The 25,636-nt window shown below is 39.9% G+C and overlaps 1 protein-coding gene across 17 annotated transcripts in view; it reads left to right on the forward strand.

Annotated features, from left to right (window-relative positions):
- SREK1 (splicing regulatory glutamic acid and lysine rich protein 1) overlaps positions 1-25,397 on the forward strand; it is a 52,229-nt gene extending 26,832 nt beyond the window's left edge. For 6 of the 17 annotated variants that reach the window (XM_008262289.5, XM_070056805.2, XM_070056806.2 and 3 more), the window contains 5 exons: positions 2,289-2,408; positions 2,801-3,145; positions 10,335-10,430; positions 17,839-17,992; positions 20,911-25,397. In XM_008262289.5, coding sequence (XP_008260511.2) covers positions 2,289-2,408; positions 2,801-3,145; positions 10,335-10,430; positions 17,839-17,992; positions 20,911-21,060 — 865 coding nt within the window. In that variant the 3' untranslated portion in view covers positions 21,061-25,397. Of the gene's footprint in view, positions 1-2,288; positions 2,409-2,529; positions 2,609-2,800; positions 3,146-10,334; positions 10,431-17,838; positions 17,993-20,910 lie in introns of those variants that run through there. The other 11 variants (XM_089312841.1, XM_089312842.1, XM_089312843.1 and 8 more) reach the window with 5 other exon arrangements.
- The last annotated feature ends 239 nt before the right edge of the window (positions 25,398-25,636 follow it).

Consider the following 25,636-nt stretch of genomic DNA (forward strand, 5'->3'; position numbering starts at 1 on the left):
TTAATTTTAAATGATGATGATAATGAGAGTGAAGAATTAATAAAATTTACTTTGTGTCAGAGAATGCTTGGCAGCTTCACATACATCGTCTGATTTAATCCTTATGACAGTATTAGGGAGAGGTAGGTTTGCGATTTTTTTTTTTTTTAAGATTTATTTATTTATTTGAAAGTTTTACACAGAGAAGGAGAAGCTGAGAGAGGGAGAGAGAGAAGAGAGATGGAGGGAGGGAGAGGTCTTCCATCTTCTGGTTCATTCCCCAATTGGCCTAAGCAGCTAGATCTGCGCCGATCCCAAGCCAGGAGCCAGGAGCTTCTTCCAGGTCTCCCACGTGCGTGCAGGGGTCCAAGGACTTGGGCCATCTTCTGCTGCTTTCCCAGGCCACAGCAGAGAGCTGGATCAGAAGTGGAGCAGCCAGGACTCGAACCAGCGCCCATAAGGGATGCTGGCACTGCAGGAGGTGGCTTTACCTGCTGTGCCACAGCACCACCCCACAAATTTTATTTTATATTTATTCTTTTTTCCTTAAGATTTATTTATTTGAAAGGCGGAGCTACAGCGAGGGAGGAAGAGAGCGGAATCTTCCATTTGCTGCTTCTCTCCCCAAATGGCCGCAATGGCCAGGGCTAGACCAGGCCAAAGCCAGGAGCTTCTTCTGGGTCTCCCACATGGGTGGCAGGAATCCAAGCACTTGGGCCACGCGCTGCTGCTTTCCCAGGCCGTTAGCAGGGAGCTAGATTGGAAGTGGAGCAGCTGGGACTCTAACCACTGCCCATTTGTGATGCTACATTGTGAGCAGCAGCTTAACTTTATACATACCACAATGCTGGCTGCATGTTTTGTTCTGTTTTAATAAGTAGTGCATAAGATACTTCATTATAAAGAGGATAACATTACCAAAGCAAATATTTCAGAGGGCGAGGGGGCTCAGTCAAAATTGTATTAATTACTTTTCCTGCAAGAGTTCTAGTAATGACTTTTTTTTTTTTTTTTTTTTTTTTTTAAGATTTAAAAGGCAGAGAAACAGAGAAGGAGAGGCAGAGAGAGAAAGAGAGAGAATTTTGGTTCCATCCTCTGATTCATTCCCAAATGCCCTCAATGGCTAGGGCTTGGCCAGGCCAAAGCCAGGAACCAGGAGATCCGTGTGGGTGCCACGTGGATGGTAGGGGCTCAGGCGCTTGGGCTGCTCTCCCAGGCACGTTACTAGGAAGTTGGATGGGAAGCAGAGCAGTCGAGGGACTCCAGCCTGCACTCCAGTGTGGAGTGCCAGCATTGCGAGGCAGCTTAACATGCTGTGCTGTAATGCTAATTCTGATAAAGATTTCTTTCTTTCTTCTTCTTCTTCTTTTTTTTTTTGACAGGCAGAGTGGATAGTGAGAGAGAGAGACATAGAGAAAGGTCTTCCTTTGCCGTTGGTTCACCCTCCAATGGCTGCCACGGCTGGCGCGCTGCGGCTGGCGCATCCTGCTGATCCAAAGGCAGGAGCCAGGTGCTTCTCCTGGTCTCCCATGGGGTGCAGGGCCCAAGCACTTGGGCCATCCTCCACTGCACTCCCTGGCCACAGCAGAGAGCTGGCCTGGAAGAGGGGCAACCGGGACAGAACCCGGCGCCCCGACCGGGACTAGAACCCGGTGTGCCGGCGCCACAGGCGGAGGATTAGCCTAGTGAGCTGCGGCGCCGGCTCTAATAAAGGTTTAATAGCTGTGTTTGTAGGTACAGCTACAATGTCAGATTGCAACCTAATCTTTGATTTTATGTTGTTTTAACTCATAAGTAATGATATTTATTTTCCTATGGAGCTAGCACTGTCATTATACTGTGCTTATATGTATTTAATATATTTGTAAGGACAGATTAACACAACCATTTATAGAAAGTATTGAATCATAAAACTAAGCTGAATTATAGCCAAATGACTTGTGAGTCAAGAGTTAAAGACAATTTATGGTATGAAAACTTGGACTGTGGGGGAAACCTTCTGTACTAATTTGAAGCATTTCATTAATTGCAGCAAATAAAGCCACACCTGAAATAATGTAGGTCTGGTGTAGAAGGTAGCTTTTAAATCCTATTTGTATTTTCTGCCTTCTAGATAGAGAAACATCTGGTAATATTCCCAATAAACTTGTTTCTGGTCATTTAAAGCACAAATGGGAAATTTATAGAAGTTGATAAATACTGTTGGGGTAGATTTTTAAATTTTTGTATTTGAAAGACATCTTCAATTTTAAAAAATTAAAAAATTTTAAGATTAGGTCTTGATATTCTAACAATTTTTTTTCCTTTAGGAGTAGATCCCATAATAGATCACGTTCACGACAGAAAGACAGACGCAGATCTAAGAGCCCACATAAAAAACGTTCCAAATCAAGAGAGCGACGGAAATCAAGGAGTCGTTCACGTTCACGGTGAGTTTTCGGGGAAATTAAGAAAAACATTTTGATTGGCTTCATTTGTTAAAAATCTGTTGTGGCTTAGGTTTTAAATGAGAGAAATAAAACTTTTTTTCTGATTGTTTTAATAATCTAGGATTAATATTGGTTGCCATTGATTTGAATCTGATGGTCAGTATGACTCATGAGGTTTCCAAACTTCTCCACTCAGCCTGGTAATTGCTTCATTTAGCAGCTTTGTGTACACCTGAGTTGTATAGAAATCTGTATGTTATGTTTATAGCCATTATAAATGACTTAGTGTTGATATTGTTAAGGAAAGAGAGGGAGGTCCTGCTTGGGTGGGGAAGAATTGCTTTAGTTATCAATCAATTAATTAATTAATTAATTTTTCTTTGTTTTTAAAGGGACAAGAGAAAAGATACGCGAGAAAAGATCAAGGAAAAGGAAAGAGTGAAAGAGAAAGATAGAGAAAAGGAAAGGGAAAAAGAGAGAGAGAGGGAGAAGGAACGTGAAAAAGAAAAGGAGCGGGGTAAAGACAAAGAGAAAGACCGGGACAAGGACCGGGACAAAGACAAGGAAAAGGACAGAGAGAGAGAGCGGGACAGAGAGAAGGAAAAAGAACAGGACAAAGACAAGGAACGAGAAAAGGACAGATCCAAAGAGATAGATGAAAAAAGAAAGAAGGATAAAAAATCCAGAACGCCACCCAGAAGTTACAATGCATCAAGAAGATCTCGTAGTTCCAGCAGGTTTGATAATGCTTAAAATGTGTACCAAGGGGTTTACTTATGACCAGTGAAAACATGCATTTTTAACTGAGAGGGGATAAGGTGGTTCTATGCAAGTAAAACCTGTACAGTCACATGAGAACATTTTCCCCTGATTGCAGACTAGAATATTTCTCTAGCATAGGGATTACCCCAGTATTGAACGTGTGAAGAGGACGAGATAATAGTGGGCAAAGGTGTTTGAAAAGTTTAGCTGTCCTTTGTTGTTTTAATCTTTTCATTCTTGTTGTGATTTTCTTGGAAGGTGGGAAGGTAAGGGAAGATAATATTTTTTAAAAATATAGAATTTGATCTCAAGTTTCTTTCTTTCTTTCTTTGGAATGGTGTAATATTATTATGCCAAATGATTTCTAATGTTGTAGTGTTTGTCCTTATTGTCATCTAGGTTATTTACTTTTCTGAGAGGAAGAGAGAGAAAGAGAGCTCCCATCTGGTGTTTCACTCTGCAAATGCCCAAAATGGTTGAGGCTGGGACACAGTCCAAAGACGCAGGCTGGGAAATGCAACCCAGGTCTCCCATGTGGATGGCAGGGACCCAGCTGCTCAAATCATCCTGCAGGAAGCAGGAGTGAGGAGTTGGAGCCAGAAATGAAACCTAGACACTGTGATGTGTTGGTGTCAGAGCCACTAGTTTAAATGCCCTCTCTCGTCTAGGTTAATTTTTATCTCTCCATTTTGTTGAGTGCATGATATTTAAATGTGGATTCTCTTTTATTTGTAAATTTTAAAGGTTACATTTTTTATCCCCTCTGGACTAGTCTCAATTTATTATTAATAGGTACACTGCCACCAGATGGCAGCAGGTTGCCATAGTAACATTTGCAAAATGAGAACTCTCCATGAAGTTTACAGTTACCTAAACCCACATCCCCTAGTCTAGATGATACTATAACTACAAATAAATGTGGTTCCTAACTTGTGATAAACTGTCTCTTAAAAATAAATATGTAAGTTTAAAAATTATTTTAAAGGTGTTTTTTTATAGAAAGCTAGTTGAGAGAAATGGACATGTGTTTTCTCTCTTTTTAAAAAAAGGATTATGGGCTGGCACTATGACATGATAGGTTAAGTCTGCCTGCGGCATCAGCATCCCATATGGGATGCTGTCCTCACTGCTCCTCTTTTGATCCAGCTCGCTGCTGTGCCTAGGAAAGCAGTAGAACCAGTTCCGGCTGTTGCAGCATTTGGGGAGTGAACCAGTGGATAGATGACCTCTCTGTCTTTACCTCTCTCTGTAACTCTGCTTCTCAAATAAGTAAATAAATATTTAAAAAATCAGATTTATTTATTTTGAGAATCAGAGTAACAGAGAAGGAGAGACAGAGATCTACCATCCACTGGTTTGCTCCACAGATGGCTTCAAATGGCCAACCCTGGGCTAGGCTAAAGCCAGGAGCTTCATCAGGGTCTTCCAAAGTGTCAGAAGCCCAAATACTTGGGCTGTCTTCAGCTTTTCCCAGGCAATTAGCAGGGAGCTGGATTGGAAGTGGAACAGCTAGGACATGAACTGGCACTTGTGCGGGGTGCAGATGTCGCAGGCAGTGGCATTACCTGCTACTCCAAGATGCTGGCCCTGTTTCTCATCTTTAAAATTGGTGCTTTAATAGCTTATTTTTAACACGAGCTGTTGACTGGTATTATCGTTTTCCAGATATTATATATCAGTATATTTTCATGCTTCACCTTATTTAATCCACAAAGTATGCCCATATGAAGACTGTTATAACTGTTCCAAAACATGAGGAAACTAAAGCTTAGAGGAAATTTTTCATGTGGTCTGCATCTTACTTTAATTAGAAAATTAATTTATTTGAGCAGTGGAGGTGGGGGAGAGGGAAAAGAAGCATTCACATCTGCTGGTTCACTCCCCAAATACCAGCAGGGGCCAGGATGAGAGCCTGGAACTCAGTCCAGGTCTCCTGTAGGGTGGCAGGAACCCAACTTGAGCAGTTATTGCTGTCTCCCAGGGTCTGCATTAGCAGGAGGCAGGAGTGACGAGCTGGAGCCAGGTGTTGAACCTAGCTTCTGTGATGTGGGATGTGGACCTCTCATCGGTGTCTAATAAGCTGGGAAAAGTCTGCCCCTGGACTGTACTGAGTATCAGAAGTTCAGTAGCTCTATTTTTTCTTTTTCTTCTATTAAAGGTTTATTTATTTCAAAGGCGAGAGTGACAAGAGATAGCTGGAGACCTTTCTTCTGCTCGTTCATTGCCCAAATGTTTGCAATAGCTGAGACTGGGTCAGGCTGAAGCCAAGAGCTATGAACTCTGAGACTCCTGTGTGGGTGGCAAGGGCCCACGTACTTGGGCCATCACATCATTTACTGCTGCCTGGATGCGTTAGTAGGAAACTGAATCAGAAGTGGAGTAGCTAGGATTCAACCCCAGTCACTCTGATAGGGGATGTCAGCATATCAAGTAGCTGCTTCACCCACTGCACCACAACGTCTATCCTTTTCCTTTTAGAGATTTGGTTTAAAACTTTCTCACCAGTTTTTGGAACCTTTTCATTTTATTTATTTTTTTCTTTGGTGATACAGTCTGACTGTATTGCTTTGGGGCAAGGAGGCTCAGGGGCTCCAGCTAGGGCGGGTGTGCTTCCTTCTCACCATCACTGGCTTCTGGCTACATAGGAAGGCACTGGCTCTGCTGATGGCAGCCATGTGCAGATCAGGGTGGTGTTTGTTCTTGCAAATCGTGTGCCGAATGCTGCTGAGGGTGGCCCGCACATTCTTGTTGATGGTATTTCAACGTACGAGGTGCTGGTTTTCGCTGACCAGATCTCTGCTCCATGACCACCATGACACCCTTGCTGTCAGCCGCCGGCTCCATGCCCATGGTCTTCCAGTGGATGTGGTCTGCATCTTACTTTAATTAGAAAATTAATTTATTTGAGCAGTGGAGGTGGGGCAGAGGGAAAAAAGTAGCAGAACGAGTTGTGGGCCTTCAGGTTTTCGGGTTCGATGCTGTGTTCTGCTTCTTCCTCTTGGAGGGAACATGGAGCAGTCGCACACAATCATCCACTGCAGGTGCGTGGACAGGACGGCAGCAGCGACGCCTCACACTGTGGTTGCCAGAGACAGAAAGTGCGAAACCTACTTCTAAAAATTGCCTCGGACACAGGCGTGGTGGTTACAGTACTATACCGAAGTACCTGAGTTTGATTTCAAACTGAGGCTCCTGATTTGTAGTGTCTTGTTAATGCCTACTCTGGGAGGTAGGAGGTGATAGCTCAAGTAATGGAGTTCCTGCCGTCAACATGGGATACCAAGACTGATTTTCTGGCCATGGCTGCTCAGTTCCAGCCTTTGTGGGTGTTTCGGGAGTTAGATAGGAAATAGTGCATGTCTCCTTTCCGTCTGTGTATCTCTCGCTCTGCCTTTCAAATAAGAAAAAAAACAAAACAAAACAACACAAAACAACAAACTGCCTCAGAAGTATAAAGTTGACAGCAGCCTTATATTCATATGTTAAAATGGGGTTCAAAATAGATTACTGCCAGATTTCTGCACATTGAACCACAACTTGTGGTTATCAGTTGAGCCTTGTGACTACTTTTCGCTGCAGAGTGATTTTATTGATTGTGTCGTATATGCCTTTGTGTTTTTGCGATGACTTAGACATTAACCTTCCCAGCACCAAATGTTTTAATTTTTAATACCTTCAACTTAATTTTCTGATTACTTTGTCATGTTTAATTTTTTCTGGGTCATTTTAAGTCACTTGATCTTTAAGAAAGTGTAGATGCTCATGTATAGTCCCTAGGGCTGAGTGAATAAAAGTTAACACATTAATTCATAAGAGTTGAGCAATTTTGAAATCTTCATGCTTTCAGAAGAGATTGGTAAAGAGTTAAGAGGTTTCATCTTTTAGCAGTTTTCTGCTTTTCAGATGCTCTGAGTTTTGTTTATTAAATAGGAAACATTTTAACTCCTGAGAAAAATAGTCTGCTTAATATTTTCATTTCCAACATTATATCCCAATCTATATTTTTTAATAAAATTTTGATACTTGAAAAAAATTTCTGATGTTAGAATAAATTTTTTTTTTTTTTTGACAGGCAGAGTGGAGAGAGAGAGAGAGAGAGAGAGAAAGGTCTTTCTTTTGCCGTTGGTTCACCCTCCAATGGCTGCCACGGCTGGTGCACTGTGGCCAGAGCACCGCGCTGATCCGATGGCAGGAGCCAGGTGCTTCTCCTGGTCTCCCATGGGGTGCAGGGCCCAAGCACTTGGGCCATCCTCCACTGCACTCCCTGGCCACAGCAGAGAGCTGGCCTGGAAGAGGGGCAACCGGGACAGAATCTGGCGCCCCAACCGGGACTAGAACCCGGTGTGCCGGCGCCGCTAGGTGGAGGATTAGCCTAGTGAGCGCGGCGGCGGCCAAGAATAAATGTTAATGTCAATGAAATAAGACCAAGAAAGGGAAAGAGAAGATAACTGAGCAGCTACTGCATACCATGCTGTCTGCGTGACAGCACTTTACAGGTATCCTAGCAAGCCTGTTGTGCTAGAGTTATGCCCATCTCTCAGGTTAAACACTCCAATGGGGTATCTAGTAAGATAAGGCATTAAAATTTAAATCTAAGTCTAATCAATGCCACTTGTTTATATATTAACTCACAGCATTATTCTCTGACAGTCAAGATTACTGTGTATCCAAAGTTAACTCATTATTATCAGCTTAGTCATTGTAACTGTACATCCACCTATACATACAAGGAAAAAACTATACTGATTTAGACAAAACCATTTTGTGCAAAATTAAAGTCTATAATATACTGATATTCTCATGCTATGAATAAAGTAATTTAGGTTATTATGCTGAACTGTTACAGAATGTCATTGATTGAATGAAATATCTTTATCTAATTTCCCTAGCAGGAAACACTATTTTGGGGTATCTTAAATAAAATTTGATAATGAAGAAGAGAGAGCATTAGTAGTTTGAATTGATTTGTGTTCTCAAACTTCTACCACATGTATCACATATGAGCATTGTTTAGACTTTGTTTGTGAATGAGAAACTTAGAAAAATGCTTTTACTAGTGTAGAATCAATTTATTGAGGCCAGTAGGAAGAGCTTGAATTCCAGATTTCTTTCTTTCAGGTATGTGGTCACTGAATACCAGAGCTTCTTGTGAGATATCATTAGATTGATTGGTCATTAAGTAAATATACCCTCATGCCTCATCTCCTGAATTATGGAAACCATTAAGTTCTTTATTTCTAAGTTAATCATCCTTATAAATGAAATCATTTGCTAATGTGTTAAGCGAAACAGTTTGTTTAAAAAAAAGATGTATTTATTTGAAAGGCAGAGTGATAGAGACAGAGATCTTCCATCTACTGGTTCATTCCCCAAATGGCCACCACAGCCAGATCTGGCCCAGGCTGAAGCAAGGAGCCAGGAACTTCATCCTGGTCTCTCACATGGGTAGTAGGGACACATGTGCTTGGGCCATCTTCCAGTGCCTTCTGAGGGGCATTAGTGGGGAGCTGGATTGGAACAGAGTGGATTTAAACTGGCATGCTGATATGGGATGGCAGCTTTGCAAGCAGCAGCTTAATTCAGCACTGGCTCCTGAGCTAAATAGTGTGTTAATAGTAAACAGTTATTCTGTTTCTTACTTTGTTGGATTAAAGTTCCAAATTTTAACAGTTTTACTTGTTTCTAAGTAACTAGTGCATGCAATACTAATTTTTATCATTTAAAAATTTTATTTTTATCGTATTTGAAGCGGGCGCTGGGTGAGAGTGAGACAGACAGATGAAGACAGATCTTTCCTTCACTCCCCAAATGCCTACAACAGCCAAAATTGTGCCAAGCTGTAGCCAGGAGCCTGGAACTCAACCTGGGTCTCCCACGTCGGGAGAGGGGTCCTAGTGTTGAGCTCTCACCTGCTGCTTTCCAGGGGTACACATTAGCAGGAAGCTGGGTTGGAAGCTGGGAAGCCAAAGCTGGAACCAGGCACTCTTAGTACAATTGTTGGTGTTGTCCCAAGTGGTGATTGAACCACTGTGCACACACCTGCCTCTGTATGTGTCTTTCTATGTATATATTTGAGAGGTAGAGATGATTCACTTTCCAGATATGTGCAATAGACAAGGGTGGGCCAGGCAACAAGCCAGGTCTTCCACTTGGGTGGCAGGGACCCAACTACTTGAGCCATCACTGTTGCCTCCCAGCGTGTGCATTAGGAAGAAGCCAGAATTGGGAGTGGAACTGGGACTTGAGCAGCCTTCCTGGCAATCATCTTTAGCTACCAGGACAAATGCCCATCCCTTCAATTTTAAATTAAAAGCAATAATAAAGTGGTAGGAGGTTAGAGGGCAAAGCAGCGTTCTGTAAAATTATGTTAACGTAAGTACTCATTTTAAATATTTGGGTCTGGTTCACCTCTTGAAAGGGTATCTGAGTTCTTGGAATGGGTCTGTTAGAGAATAATCTTCAATGAAATGGCAAGGAGCTAGATGCATGTTAAAGGTTCTGATAGACGAAAGATGTTTTAAATATGGAGAGTAGTTTTAACTTGAGAATCTGAAATATCATTAATATAGTTTCTGTACTCAAGAAATCATTTAGGGACTGGTAATATGATGCAGTGAGTAAAGCCAGCACCTACAGTGCCCACATCTCATATGGTTTGAGTCCCAGGTGTTCCCCTTCTAATCCTGCTCCCTGCTAATGTGCCAGGGAAGGAGCAGGAGGTGGCCCAAGTCTTTGAGCCCCTGCACTGGTGTGGGAGAGCAGAAGAAGCCCTGTCTCCTGGCTTTGGATCCTCCCAGCTCCAGCTGTTGCAGGCATTTGGGGAGTGAACCAATGGATGGAAATCTCTTTCTCTAACTCTGCCTTTCAAATAAATTAATTAATTAAAAAAAATATTTAAATAGGTGAAAAAAGGAGGACCTCTGCCCTTTCTCATGTGAAATCTTAGATAATGTTTTGATCAGTCTGTAAAATTTAAGGTTCATTGTTAGACCCGTATTCTAAAATTAGGAAATAGAATGGAATCTTAAAGGTTATGGGTTTCAGCTGGCCTCTGAGGAATACTGTGCACTTAGGTGTATCAAGGAACTTTTCAATTTTTATATATTTGAATTGACCTTTAATATTGATTGCTGTTTTTTAAAACGATGTATTTTTGGCTTTTAGGGAAAGGCGTAGGAGGAGGAGTAGGAGTTCTTCTAGATCCCCAAGAACATCAAAAACCATAAAAAGGAAGTCTTCCAGGTCTCCCTCCCCAAGAGGGTAAGTTTAAACCAGTTGCTAACACTACACAGGAGGAAGCAGGAAATAGTTTAACAAATTCTCCTCAGCCTGCTTTAGAACTGTATATATTTGAGTGAATAATGTACTTGCATCATTCAGAAAGTTTGAGGTGTTCTAGAAGTCTGGGCTTCAATTTATGTGCGCATTACCTTGTTCCTGTTTGTAATAACTTCATTAATTTTTTTGTATATCCTTCCAGTTTGGTGTAGAAGATGAGAATGTGTCATCTTTTTCCTGGTTGTATGAAAAGTAGTACAAACTACACTATTATGCACTTGCCAGTTTTTATTTATTTGTTTATTCATTTTTAAGATTTATTTATATATTTGAAAGGCACAGCAACAGAGAGAGATTGAAAGATAACTTCCAGGGCCAGTGCCCTGACATAGTAGGTTAAGCCTCCACCTGTTAATGCCTGCATCCCATACGGGCACCAGTTTGAGTCCTGGCTGCTCTGCTTCTGATCCAGCTCCCTGCTGATGGCCTGGGAAAGCAGTGGAAGATGGTCCAAGTGCATGGGCCCCTGCACCTACATGACAGCGGAAGACAGCTCAAGTGCTTGGGCCCCTGTATCCTTGGGAGAGACCTGGAAGAAGCTCCTGGCTCCTGATCAGCCCACCTCTGGCCATTGCGGCCATTTGAGGAGCTGATGGAAGACTTCTCTGTGTCTCCCTCTGTAACTCTGCCTCTCAAATCTTTTTTTTTTTTTTTTTTTTTTTTTTAAAGGACATCTTCTGTCTGCCTGTTCAGTCTTCAAATACTCTCAAAAACTAGGGCTGTGCCAGGCTAAAACCAGAAGCCGGGAATTCCGATTGAGTTTCCCATGTGGGTGGCAGGAACCCAAGTACTTGCCTCTCAAGCACATCAGCAGGAAGCTGGACCAGAAGCGTGGAGTATCTGGGGTTTGAACAAGGCATTAATCAGCCTGCAGTAGAAAGAGTTTTCAGAATTTTCCTGTTTGAAAGTTTGTGATACTTAATATGTAACTTAGAGCATGCAGGAAACATTTTCAGCAGTAGTATTGCATTAGAGGATGTTTGTAATTTCTTTTTTAAGATTTATTTGCTTGAAAGAGTTGTAGAAAAAGAGGGAGAGACAGAGGAAGAGATCTTGCAGCTGTTGGCTCATTGTCCAGATGGTTGCACCAGTCAGGACTGGACCAGGCTGAAGCTAGGAGCCAGGAGCTTCTCCAGGTCTTCCATGTGGGTAGCAGGGGCCCAAGGAGTCAGGCCATCTTGCACTGCTTTCTAAGACCATTAGCAGGGAGCTGGATCAGAAATGGAGCAGCCAGGACAGGAACCAGGTCCCATAAGGGATGTTGGCATTGCAGGAGGTGGCTTTACCCACTTTGCTGCAACGCTGGCTCCAGGATGTTTGTAATTTTTGAGGAATATAGTCAGATGAACCTCTGTAAGGGTTGGCAGCAGGTTTTTTTTTTTTTTTTTTTTGACAGGCAGAGTTAGACAGAAAGAGAGAGACAGAGAAAGGTCTTCCTTTTCTGTTGGTTCACCCCCCAAATGGTTGCCACGGCCTGCGCGCTGCGCCGATCTGAAGCCAGGAAATTTACCCTGGTATCCCATGCGGGTGCAGGGCCCAAGCACTTGGGTCATCCTCCATGGCCCTCCCGGGCCACAGCAGAGAGCTGGCCTGGAAGAGGAGCAACCGGGATAGAATCCAGTGCCCCAACCGGGACTAGAACCCGGGGTGCCAGCGCCACAGGTGGAGGATTAGCCAAGTGAGCCGCGGCGCTCGCCTGGCAGCAGTTTCTATTCTATAACCAGCTGAGTAGGATAGTGCTTTTAGTCCCATTGGCACCAGATTATCAGTTACAGCAGTTACAGTTCATCTCATAGAAGAAACTACAACATCATAATCAGAATAATTTAATCATTATATTAATTTTTACTTATATCAATCATATATTATAATTATATTTTAATAATTATTATATCACTTAATATAATTATATTTAATATAAACATTCATATTTATATTTAATATATCTATATATAATACAGATTCACACAACACATATTTATACTTAACATAATTATACTATTTAATGTCATATTTAATATAACTGTCATATTTAATAATAAATATAACATAATCATATAGTGTAATTATGTATTATAATAATTGTATTAATTATTTAATTATTTTAATTTATTATAATCAGACTAATTTAATTTCTGTTAATATGAGTTAAGGTGATCATCTCTTCCTACATCTGAAGGCCATTTGTATTTCCTTCTCTGTGAGTTGTATGTATACATTGTCCATTTTTCTGATGAGCGTTTCTATTTCTGGGGACTTTTTATATTAGATTACTTTTTTAAAGATTTATTTTATTTATTTGAAAGAGTTAACAGAGAGAGGTAGAGACAGAGAGAAAGGTCTTCCATCCGCTGGTTCACTCCCCAGATGGCTGCAACAGCTCGAGCTGCGCCTATCCGAAGCCAGGAACCAGGAGCTTCCTCTGGGGCTCCCACGCGGGTGCAGGGGCCCAACAACTTGGGCTGCCTTCTGCTGCTTTCCCACGCCTTAGCAGAGAGCTGGATTGGAAGAGGAGCATCAGGGGTCTGGGACTAGAACCGGTGCCCATATGGGATGCCGGTGCTTCAGGCCAGGGCTTTACCCTGCTGCACTACAGATTATTTAGTGCTGTGATTATAAGTAATCATTCCTAGTTTGTTTCATTTTAGAAATTACTTATGAAACTTAGTTTTACAAAGATTTTGAATTTTTTAATCTTTTGTTTTTGATTTCTTGATTTTTTAAAAAATATTTATTTGAAAGGTCAAGTGACAGAGGAGAAGAGACAGAGATACTCCATCCACTAGTTTACTCCCCAAATGGCCACAATAGCGAGAGCTGGACCAGGATGAAGTCAGGAGCCAGTAGTTCTTCCAGGTCTTCCACATGGGTGGCAGAGGCCCAGTAATTGGGTTGTCTTCCACTGCCTTCACAGGTGCAATAGCAGGACACTGGATCAGAAGGGGAGCAACCAGACCTGGAACTGGCACTCCCACAGGGGATGCTGCTGTTGCAAGCTGTGGCTTAACCGGCTGTGCCACAACCTCAACCTCTGACTTAACAGATTTTGAGTTAACAGATTTTGAGTTATAAAATTAGAAAGGTCCTTTTTATTATGAGGTTATAATGGAACTTCTCCATTGTTTTTTCTTGTACTTTATGATTTTAATTTTTAAAGCTTTGAGTTGTTAAATTTTTCCATAGGTTGCCGGCGCTGTGGCTCAATAGGCTAATCCTCCACCTTGCGGCGCCGGCACACCGGGTTCTAGTCCCGGTCGGGGCGCCGGATTCTGTCCCGGTTGCCCCTCTTCCAGGCCAGCTCTCTGCTATGGCCAGGGAGTGCAGTGGAGGATGGCCCAGGTGCTTGGGCCCTGCACCCCATGGGAGACCAGGAAAAGCACCTGGCTCCTGGCTCCTGCCATCGGATCAGCGCGGTGCGCCGGCTGCAGCGGCGGCCATTGGAGGGTGAACCAATGGCAAAGGAAGACCTTTCTCTCTCTGTCTCTCTCTCTCACTGTCCACTCTGCCTGTCAAAAATTTAAAAAAAAAAAAAAAAAAAAAATTTTTCCATAGGTATAGTTTGGTATATGGATACAGTTTTTTTTTTTTTAATGCTTCCCTATTTTTTCAGTGCTATTAATTAAAAGCTTAGGTTTCCTAACACTAATTTGATATACTGTCTTTGTCATACATGAATATTTTCTGTATGTGCTTTGATCTGTTTCTCGGTCGTCTGTACTGTAGAATGGGTCTACTGTCCATTTTTGTGCCCATGTCCCACACTTTATAGTCTTGAAATTATATGGTGTTTTTTAGTATCTTTTTGAGATCTCCTGATACCTCTCATTGCTTTTTCTTTGAGCTTTCCTGATTGTTTTGGTGTGTTTTATTTTTTCATTTGGCCATCAATGCCAGTTGTGTATGTTCTTTAAATAAAGTGTGTTGATGGTTTCTGTTACAGCGCATCAAATTCTTAGATCAATTTAGGGAACATTGATAAACAGATTTGTTAATAAATGAATCTTCAAGACGGTGGATCTTTCTGCCTAGGCATGTGGTATATTTTTCATTTTATTCAGGCCATCCTTAGTATTTTTCAGGAATGATTCAGTGCTTGTTTCATACAGGTTATATGTATTTCCTGTTCAAAGTATTTTTCCATTTTTGTTGCTATTGTAAGTGGTCTTTTCCTAATTGGAGGTTTGGTTTGTATATAGGAAGGTTACTATATCATTATTATTTTTATATATGTTAGGAGAGAAGCAGACACACAGAGGAAGCTCCTGTCCTGTCACTCTGAGTATCTACAGTAGTGAGGTCTGGGCCCAGCAGAAGCTGGGAGCTTAGGACCCAATCCTGGGGACCTGTTGCACAGGACTTGAACCAAGGCACTCTGCGGGATGCAAGCATCCCAAGTGAAATCTTAACTTGTAGGGCAAATGCCCATCCCTGATTTCTGTATATTTAGTGTTCAATCCCATTGCCTTGCTTATTGGTCATATAGTTATTTAGCTGATTTTCTAAGTGTAGAAAAGAGAAATGTATAAAAAGCTTCACCACAGTGTAAGCAACATGTTTTCCATCAGAGGGTGCCTTTTGTTTATTTGCTCCTTCCTTCCTTCCTTCCTTCCTTCCTTCCTTCCTTCCTTCCAGAGAGAGAGAGAGAGAGAGAGAGAGAGAGAGAGAGATCTTCATCCACTGGTTCACTCCCCAGTTGGCTGCAACAGCCAGAGCTGTTCTGATACAAAGCCAGGAGCTTCTTTTGGGTCTCTCATGCAGGTGCCTGGGCCCAAGTACTGGACCATCTTCTACTGCTTTTCCCAGGCCATATCAGAGAGCTGAATCAGAAGAGCACTTGGGTCTTGAACCGGCACCCATATGGTATGCCAGCGCTTCAGGCTAGGGCTTTAACTGGCTGCGCCACAGTGCCAGCCCTGGGTTTTTGGTTTTTTTTTTTTGATGAGAATAATGGAAAGTGTAGGATTGTAGAGGTGGGCCTTATTTGTGTTTTTGAAACAAATACTTAGGAAAATTAAATTTTTTTTCATTTGTGATCTCATTAGAAAAAGATATATTCAGAAGGTTTCATTACCTTCTTAATTCCTTTGACCTTGTTTGCCTTCTGTTCGTGATCAGTCATTTATATTTTCCTTCCTCTGCTTTTTTTTGCAAAATTAAGCGAGTGTCTTTTTAATTTCTCCACAAAGCACAGTATACTTGTGCTTGCATATGTGTGTGTGTATGTATATGTGGTTAGTGACTATGCTTAGCGCCACATAGCTTCCTCAATCTTGAGATATAATTAACATTTTATAGAATTTACCCTTCAAGATGTGCAAGTCTTTTTTTTTTTTTTTAAGATTTATTTATTTATTTTGAAAGAGTTACAGAAAGACTGAGACAGATCTTCCATCTGCTGGTTCACTCCCCGGCGGCCACAACAGCCAGCCCTGGCGTAGGCTGAAGCTGGGAGCTCCGTTCAGGTCTCTCACGGGTGGCAGGCAACCAAGCACTTGAGCATCATCCACGACTTTTCCCAGGCCATTAGGGAGCTGGAGTGCAAGTGGGGCAGCCCGGATATGAGGTGTTGCAGGCGAAGTCCTTGATTTTAGTTATGTTCATAATGTTTTGAAAATACCAGCAGGGTTTACTTCCTGGACATTTTTCATCACTGTAGAAGAAAGTGTGTACTCCTTAGCAGTATACCCTATATTAGTCTTCTTCCAGCCCCTCCTCTACTGCTGTCTCTGAATTTGCTTATTCTGAATTTTTCCTATATAGATTTATTATGTGTGATGTTTTATTACTGGCTTCTTTCACTAATCATACTTTTTTTTTTTAAGATTATTTATTTCATTTCAAAGCCAAAGTTATTAAGAGAAAATTCTGTTGGCTTGGTTCAGCCTCCAAATGGCTAAACAGTTGGGGCTGGGCCAGGCTAGAGCCAGGAGCTTCTTCTGGGTCTCCCGTGTAGGTACAGGGGCTCAAGCACTTGGGTCATGCACTGCTTTCCTAGGTGCATTAGCAGGGAGCTGGATCAGAAGTGGAGCAGCTGGGACTTGAACTTGTGCCCATATGGGATACTGGCACTGCAGGTGGTGGCTTTACCTGCTACTCCATAGCTCCAGCCCTGATTTTTTTTTAAAAGGTACACACACAAATAGGTAGCAGCTTTTGTTTTGTCATTTTTCTTGCTAGTGTTGAGTTGGTTTTTTAATTCTTTTTGCTTTTATATAACGGTTTCTGTAGGCAGATGTACTGATCATTTCTTTCTTATTCTTTTTTTTTTTTTTTTTTTTTAAGATTTATTTTATTTATTTGAAAGAGTTACAGAGAGAGGTAGAGACAGAGAGAGGTCTTCCATCCACTGGTTCACTCCCCAGATGGCCGCAATGGTTGGAGCTGTGCTGATTTGAAGCCAGCAGCCAGGAGCTTCTTCCAGGTCTCCCACGTGGGTGTAAGGGCCCAAGGACTTGGGCCATTTTCTACTGCTTTCCTGGGCCATAGGAGAGAGCTGGCTTGGAAGTGGGGCAGCTGGGACTAGAACCGACGCCCATAAGGGATGCTGGCGCTTTAAGACAAGGGTTAATCTGTGCACCACAGTGCTGGCCCCTGATCATTTCTTTGAAGTACTTGGAGTTTTAGTAATGATTAGATACAATTGGGGCTGGTGCTGTGGCACAGTAGGCTAGGCCTCTGCCTGCAGCAGCAGCATCCCATCTGTGCACCAGATCCCTGATGCTTCTCTTCTGATCCAGCTCTCTACTATGGCCTGGGAAAGCAGCAGAAGATGGCCCAAGTCCTTGGGCTCCTGCACCTGTGTGGGAGATCTGGAGGAAGCTCCTGGCTCTGGCTTCTGATTGGCTCAGCTCTTCATCCAAGTTATAAAGGAATTTACCCTGATTTTTCTAGTACTGTTTAGTTTCATGTAAAAACCTCTGGTTTCTAGCTCAAAAACACTTACTTTCTGTATGTGGGCCTGAAATAATGAGATGTGGATCCAGTTTTGTCACTTTCCAAGTGCTTATCCAGATGTCCCAAAACCTTGTTAGAAACTGTAGTGATCTGAAATGCTACCTTAATTATACTAAATTTTCTTATATATGTACTTTGGTCTGTTTTCTAGCTGTCTTTTAATTATTCTGATTGCTTTTTGTGTATTTCTAAATTATTCATACTTAATAGAAAAAGTTTAGAATTCTGTGTGAGGGACAGCTATTTTTGATTACTAGTGCATCTAATTATAAGGATTTTTTTTTTTTGGTTGTTGCTCTGTTAGATAAGGATATTTTGTCAAGACTAGTAGATCTTTAATTTCTTAGAAGCTGACAAATTGCCAATATTCTTGTAGCAGAAATAAGAAGGATAAAAAGAGAGAAAAGGAACGGGACCATGGCAGTGAAAGAAGAGAGAGAGAACGCTCAACCTCTATAAAAAAAGGTTCTGAGGACAGAGATGGGAAGGAGAAGGTGGAGAAGAACAGTACTGCACTCAGAGTAAGCGATGTAAGTCATTCAGTTCTGGGCTTTGGATAACTAATGGAGATTGTTCTTTATGGCATGGAGAACATTTAGACTGAACTTCTTGAGAGCAACAGTGTCTTTACATTGCTGGGTTTTAAAAGTACTTGTTAAATTGATAAATCTCATTAAATTTTGAAGATATGAGTGAATTAAAATTTTAAAACCACATTCCTTAGAGAATCAGAATAGTGTGCAATGAGAAAAATTGTAGAAATATGCAAGTAATGAGTGTATTTAATGTTTTTTTTTACAATTTTTAAAATTTATATAAGGTGAACATATATCATATATACAGATTTAGGAGCTTAGTGTTACTTTCCACCCATACTCACACCCTCACTCCTCCTCCTTTCTTATTTCAGTTTTTACATTGACATCCTTTGTTTATTTTATAATCATAAAATTAACACTCCACTATGTAAAGAATTCAACAAATAGAAGAAAAAAAAAACACTGTTCTGCAACAGTAGAGACAAGGGCTGTAACCAGTAATTCTCAAAATGTCAATTGTGGTCATATATATTACATTTTTTTTAAAGATTTACTTATTTGAAAGTCAGAGTTACATGCAGAGAGAGAGAGGTCTTCCATCCATCTGATGGTTCACTCCCCAATGGGCTGCAACAGCCGGAACCGCGCTGATCTCAAGCCAGGAGCTTCTTCCTGGTCTCCCATGTGGGTGCAGGGGCCCAAGGACTTGGGCAATCTCCTGTGGCTTTCCCAGGCCATAGCAGAGAGCTGGATCAGAAGAGGAGCTGCCGGGTCTCCAACTGGCACCCATATGGGATGCCGGCACTTCAGGCCAGGGCGTCAACCCACTGCGCCACAGCACTGTCCCCCATTACATTTTTTTGAACTGTTACAGATTAGGGAAAACAAATGGTATTTATTTTTGGGGGACTGGCTTATTTCAGTATGTGTAATGATTTCTAGTTGTACCATTTTGTTGCAAAAGACAGGATTTCATTCTTTTTTATAGTTGAGTAGTATTCCATGGTGTATATATACTACATTTTCTTTATCCAGTCATTGGTTAATGGATATCCTGGCCAAAGCCAGTAGTAGCCTAGATCTTCTTCCAGGTCTCCCACATGGGTGCATGGGCTCAAGCACTTGGGCCATCTTCGACTGCTTTCCCAGCTACATTAGTAGGGAGCTGGATTGGAAGTGGAGAATCCAGGATTCAAAGTGGCACCCATATGGCATGCCTCTTTTCAGGCATTTCATCAATCTCTTTGTCATACTTCCTTTTTTGAAGTGTTGTTGCATTTCTTTGGGGGAGTCATGTTGTCTTCCATGTTCTTGTTACTTGTATTTCTGCATTTATTTTTAGGCATTTGTGCAAATACTTACTGATTTTCTACACTGATGGGTTTTATCTTAGAACTATGCCTCTGTGGCTTGGTGGAGTCTCTGCTCTTTCAGTGAATACCCAGAGTCCTGTGCTGAGTGGAGCTAGGGAGTTCTGATCAGTGGACAAGGGTGGGGTGAGAATCCAGGGTGACACCTATGTTGGGTGTCGTAGATCTCCTCTGTTGTCAGCAGTGAGGAGGGTATGATCAAGCTTATTGGCATAATCAGATCCTCACCTCCTCTCTTCCAAGTTGCTCAATGCCCAGGGTTAGTCCACAGTGGTACAACCCTCACCTGTGCTGGCATGAACCACATAAAGGATCTGTGCAGTCCTCAGTGTGAGCACAGAACCCTCCACAGTGACCCACCCCAGGCAGCCAGGGAGCTCTGAGCCGCTGATTCTGGACACAGTGATTTTCCAGACCCAGCTATACCCTACGCCCTATCACTCTATTTTTCAGTCTCAGAATTCTGTGTTTAATTTTATACTGGTAAGATTTTTACCTGATGCCATTTTTCTGAATGTTTTTTATTGAATTTAACTTTTGTGTTGTAATTAGTTTTGTAATACATAGTTTAAATTAGATTTGCTGAATTAGAATACTTAAACCAAATTTCACCAAGTAAGCTTCTACTTGGATAAGTATTTTAAGTACTTGATGAATTATGTTAATGCTTTTATTGGCGAAGTATATTTGTATTTGGAAGTCAATTAATTGAGTTCTAGGACTTTCACTCATGGTGCTAGAAGTTTATTATCAATAATGTTGGTCATATTTACTGATAATTTTCTATGTAGCAGACACTGTTCTTATTTCTCTTTAGGCTAAAAGCAAAATTTTTATAATTCTTGAAAGCCTTTTTTTTTTAATTAAAGATTTATTTATTTGAAAGAACAACAGAGAGGGAGAAGCCCAGGTAGTGAAAGAGGAAGAGACAGAGAGACAGAGACACAGATGGCTACAGAGATCTTTCAGCTGCTGATTCACTCCCCAAATGGCTGCAACAGGCGGCTCTGGGGCCAATCCAAAGGCAGGAGTCTAGAACTCCATCTTGGTCTCCCACATGGGTCCCAGGGTTCCAAGTACTTGGGCCATCTTCTGCCTTCCCAGGTGCATTAGCAGGTATATCAGAAGTGGAGTAACTGGGACTTGAACTGGCACTCCAAGATGGGATGCCAGTGTTGCAAGTGACGGCTTAACCTGCCGAGCAAGTGCTGGCTCCTCGTTTCCTTGGTTTTGCTTTTTTGGTATCCTTATTACAAACCTATCCTGACATCTTTTGGAAATATTTCACTCTTCTAATCTGTCCCATTCTTTCAACTCTGTCAGATTTATTTTGTGCTTCTAAACAACTTTTGGTTCACTCATTTTATTCTCATTTAATTTTATGAGAAGTACAAAGGACAAATTTACAGGCACTTTTTTGGTTTTTTATATGAAAACAATGGGAAAAAATATTTAGTGTTATTTCACAGAAGATAAAAATACAAAATATAGTGGGCAACACTTAGGAAAATATTAAGTATACATTAATATTCATTGTAGGAGAAGGAGCACAATAAAGAACCGGATTCAGATGTGGGCAAAGAAGTAGATGACAAGGATGCACCGAGGACTGAGGAGAACCAAGTCCAGCAAAATGGGAATTGTCAGCCAAATGAAGAAAACCTCTCTACCAAAACAGAAACAGTATAGGACCAACCAAGGCACCTCTGCACTCAACGCTGGAATCAAATCCAAAGCTTTTAAGTCTCAACAACCAGATGTAGTCAACAGGGAAGAAATCCAGTTGAGCATAAAGATAGCAGCTAACAGCTTTCCAACTGTTAGGTGACGTAGTGGTCATCTTGTTTCTGAGTAAGAGCATGGACATGGAGAGAATAGATGTTACTCAGCCGTCCCATCTAAAATCCGTGCAATTCCATGGTGGCCGACACACTCGTCATGTGATTTATTAGTGTTTGCCATGAACCATTACAAATAAATAGAACATCAGAGATCCAAATTTATACCATCTCTAAATATTGGTAATAAGCTTTGGAGGCTCTTTAAAACAAGGCTGGTTACTGAATTTTGTATTTTACTTTTTGAAAAAACAGTTTCAGTATATACAGTTTGATGATGTGCTTGAAATTGGTGCAAATATAAACACACCCTTTGTAAGTGCAAAGTATGTAAGAAGTTTTAACATTTACTTCACAAGATTTACAGTGATTGTGTTAAATTCTCACTTGTGTTTTCTTTTGTTCACTGTTTACGACAGCAGTTTTTCTTTAAAATAGTTTGACAGATTAAAATTGTTTAAATAAGTGGATTAAAAAAACAACTGACAATGCATGCTACTGTTCTCTTTCAAAGGAAGAGTAACTGTGTTGAATACTAATACTGTATTAGTATTCAGTGTTTAGAATCATTGGGTCTACCCACAAAGTGAGCATTTCTTTTTAAACTTTCTTGACATTTCCAAGCTTATTATGAATAATAGTTCAGTGTGTATTGTCAGCTATAGGTGGCAAAGGTGCCCTTATCTAAAGGAAACTGGGTTTTCACAATGGGCTATGGGAGCACAAGCTGAAGCTTTAGTGCCTTCTATGATGTGGTGTACTGTTTTCTAGAATTTTATACGTGCTAGTCATTCGCAATTCATGTGGAATCTAGATGGATAATCTATTTACATCCATAGAGAAGTGTGCAAGTGATGTGTCAGAAGAGCTTCTTAGTTCACCTAATAGGGGAAAGAAGTCCTGTTTTCAAAACTGACTCTAGAGTTTGAAACAACAATGCAGTTTTGGGACCATCAGTTTTATACTGTGATAATTGAAACACATTATTTTCTTTAAAGTGAAGGAAACCTTTTAGTTGTCTACATTGGATGGCCTTAACTGTTACCTCTCAATCATCTTCTCATAAATGATGTGCAGAAATTATACTTAACGGGAAGAATAGACATACCTGGGAGGTTTTATGTTCAAGGGTATGTTTCCTTCAGTTTAAGATACAGGTCATCCATCATTCTTAGGCTCACTTTTTGCTGAAAATGTGCAAGTAGTAAAATGACAACATTGCTAAGGTTTCCCCCAAAACTCTTTAAGTTGTGGTTTCTTAATTCATTTCATTACTGTTCTATTTCCAAAAAAGTCATGCATTATAATTAGCATGTTATTAAAAAATCAAGTACAATTATTTTAATGCAGTTTAATACAATCAGATTACTCAGTTGCCTTACCTCATGGGAAGAGTTACTTTTATAGATAGATTTAAAAAGCTGAGTAGCAGTTAGTTACTTGGTTTCACCTTGAGTTTTCTTTTAATGTTAATACTATTGAAGTTTGAGTATTTGGTAGAGAATGGAAAGAGTTGCCCTTACTGCAAGTAATGAAGCCTGGTTTGATTATGAAGCTGCTTAATCACTCTTCATGTGTTCAGAATTACTGTGTGTTTTTTTTTTTTTTTTGGTCACTGTGTACATTAAAACTTTGGAAAATGCTTTACTATGTAAAGTATAGATGGTCATTTTAATCATTCAACCACATACGGTTGGCTGTAAACAGCTTATTCTGATATAAGAATGCTTGGGTGCATATGGAGAGACTGTGTAGGATTGTGTGTCTTGCATCAACAGCTGTCTTATTTATGATATGTAAGTAGACTAGAGCAAATGTTTGAATCTTTGTTATTTTTAGTACCATTTCTCTAATAAAGCTAAGTATTTTAGAGGAAATTATTTGTTTATGCATTTCAAAAGGGCATCTTAGTTTCATCCTGCCTTTCTTTTAATTGGTGTAGAGATTATTTTGCCATATAGAGTGCATGTTTTGTGTGCTGTCTATAAAACTATCATTTGAAGTTGGAGTGTTTTCTTATACTCTGTACTCTATTAAATGTCTTTCATGTTGGTAATTAACATTTAATCTGGTTCCTGCTGTTGATTTGTTCAGTTTAAAAATTGTAAAAATCTTGAAAGATGCTGATTTATTAAAGCTGGAAATGAATGGGAGTACAAGGGTTCTGTAGAGAGTAATATCAGATTATTATGCAGTATTTGACGTTTGACTTGGTCTTAGGGAAGCAAAGCTTTTTAGGTTCTAGTGAGAGTGTGTGTGTGTGTATGTGTATGTGTGTGAGTGAGAGAGAGAGAGAAAGAGATTTTTGTTGACCTGGAGCTGATAATGTTTTCATTTGTAGATTTTTTTTTCAAGGTACTTTGTGTTTTATCTTTAAACCTCTTTTTCATCCCAGGTAGATGTTGTCAGAAAAACTTGAGGTAAGGCCAAGAGGACAGCATTTTACAGTTGATATCTTCTGATTATCTTTTTTAGCTAGATTATGCAAGAGTATATGCTTTTCCTTAAATTGTACTTGCTGTTCATCATTCTAGGAAAATTTTGTTGGAACTCTTATTCTTGCTTTTCAGCAACACAAACTGACCTGACCACATAGGACGGGCCTTCCTAAACTTGCCAGTCAGTTTCATGTGTGACAGCTTGTAAATCTTTAACTGCTAACTTACCTCCTTAGTTACTTTTTCTCCAATCTTATTATTTAGCCTATAACTACAGCAAACACTGGTCAGCTTATTTAGAAATTCCATATTTAGAATTCCATTTTGAAGGGCTTTAATGTATGCAATGTTGATTACCAGAGCATTAGAGGCTTAAATTTTGATTTGCTCAATTAAAAGCTGCTGTTTATAATGAAAAATAGTTTTTTTTTGGTTATGAAAATAATTTGCTTTGTAATATTCATCATTTTCAGGAATCTGTCCTTGCCTGTGTATATGGTATTATCCAAACCTGCTCTCCACTGAAGACATTCACATTTAAGGATTATAATGTATACTAATAGGCTTTTATAGGCTCTTTTTTTTTTTTTTTTTTTCAATTTACGTGATACCAGAAATACGGAGCATGGTTTGATTTAATCATCTTTCTTTGATTTTTATGTTAGCAAAATGGATCCTTTTGGAATGATATATTGTAATATTTCTGTGGGTTATTTTATATTTTCATTAAAAGATAGTACTTGATTTTATCTGGTTGGGTATGAAGTATATCTAGTCTCCCAAAGTAAAAGTAAAGTGATCATACATTCCTTATGTGTTTAAGTATTTTTAAATTTTTATACTAATAATTTCAAAAGTTGATGTTCTTAAAAGGGCTAAGTTATATCTCTGGACACAGGAACCTGCTTATCTTTTAAAAGATAAAAATCTTTTACAGTAAAATTAATTTCCATACTTATTCTTGGGTTTGAGGGTGTGGGTTTTTTTAGTACACTTTTATTGGTAATTTTGCCCAGTAAGTGATATGTTATTTTAAAAATAAGCTAAAGCCATTTGTAATTTTTGGTCCATTTTCTCTTAGGTTGGATTTGATAACTAATAATCTTTCCATTCTAGTCTAAGATATTTTCATAATTTGTAGCAATTTATTTGTTAGAATTATTAGTTTGTGTCTAATAGAATTTTTCTTAAGATAGTAGTTTTAGAAGCTGAGTTTTAATTTGTAGCTTGTTTTTTAAATTTATATCTGCCTATCATTTTAATTTTGAAAATTGCTAATTTGGGGGGAGACATCTCCTATTTTATCTCTAAATTTTCTTTTTCCAGGATTGGGATGAAGTAGTTCTCTCTATTCTTAATTAGGTTTTATTTGTTAGATAACTGCTTAAGTATGTATATAAGTTCAAATTCTTGAAAATCACACTGAAAGAAGAGATTGATTTCTACCAGTTTAAGGTAGGCAAATGACCTAAAAGAATAATTCCCGATTCCCCCAAAATATTAACTTTGAGTATATGGTGTAGCTGTATAGGTAAAATTAATAGTTAAATCATTACGTTGATCTTGATTAGCTTAATAGAGTAGTGCTATGGAGTATCAAGGGAGGATTTCAAATGTGAACAAAGATGCTGCATAGGTGGTGTATATTTGCGAGTAGGATGACGTTTAAAATGGTACTGGTAAAGATTTATTAAATGATGCTGCTATTATGTTGCTATATTTTTAATAAAATGAAAATCTTAAAATCTTGCCACTGTTGAGTAGTATTTTCACCTATTTCTGGGACATTTATTTGCGTTTTAAAGTTTATATTGGTAACTGAAAGGTAGCAGTAGACCCTTCCAGTGTTCAAAATTACTACCAAAATTGATGTTTTTATATATTGGGCAATCTTCGTGTGGTGTGGCCAAAACTCCAGTCAAGACTTTCATATTTAAACATTTTGTGGTGTTCTAGTAAGTGATGGCTGCTTTTTGCATTTCCCTTTTG

This window comes from Oryctolagus cuniculus, chromosome 14, assembly GCF_051225735.1.
Source record: "Oryctolagus cuniculus isolate XC-2025 breed Fujian yellow rabbit chromosome 14, ASM5122573v1, whole genome shotgun sequence".
NCBI classification, from domain to species: domain Eukaryota; kingdom Metazoa; phylum Chordata; class Mammalia; order Lagomorpha; family Leporidae; genus Oryctolagus; species Oryctolagus cuniculus.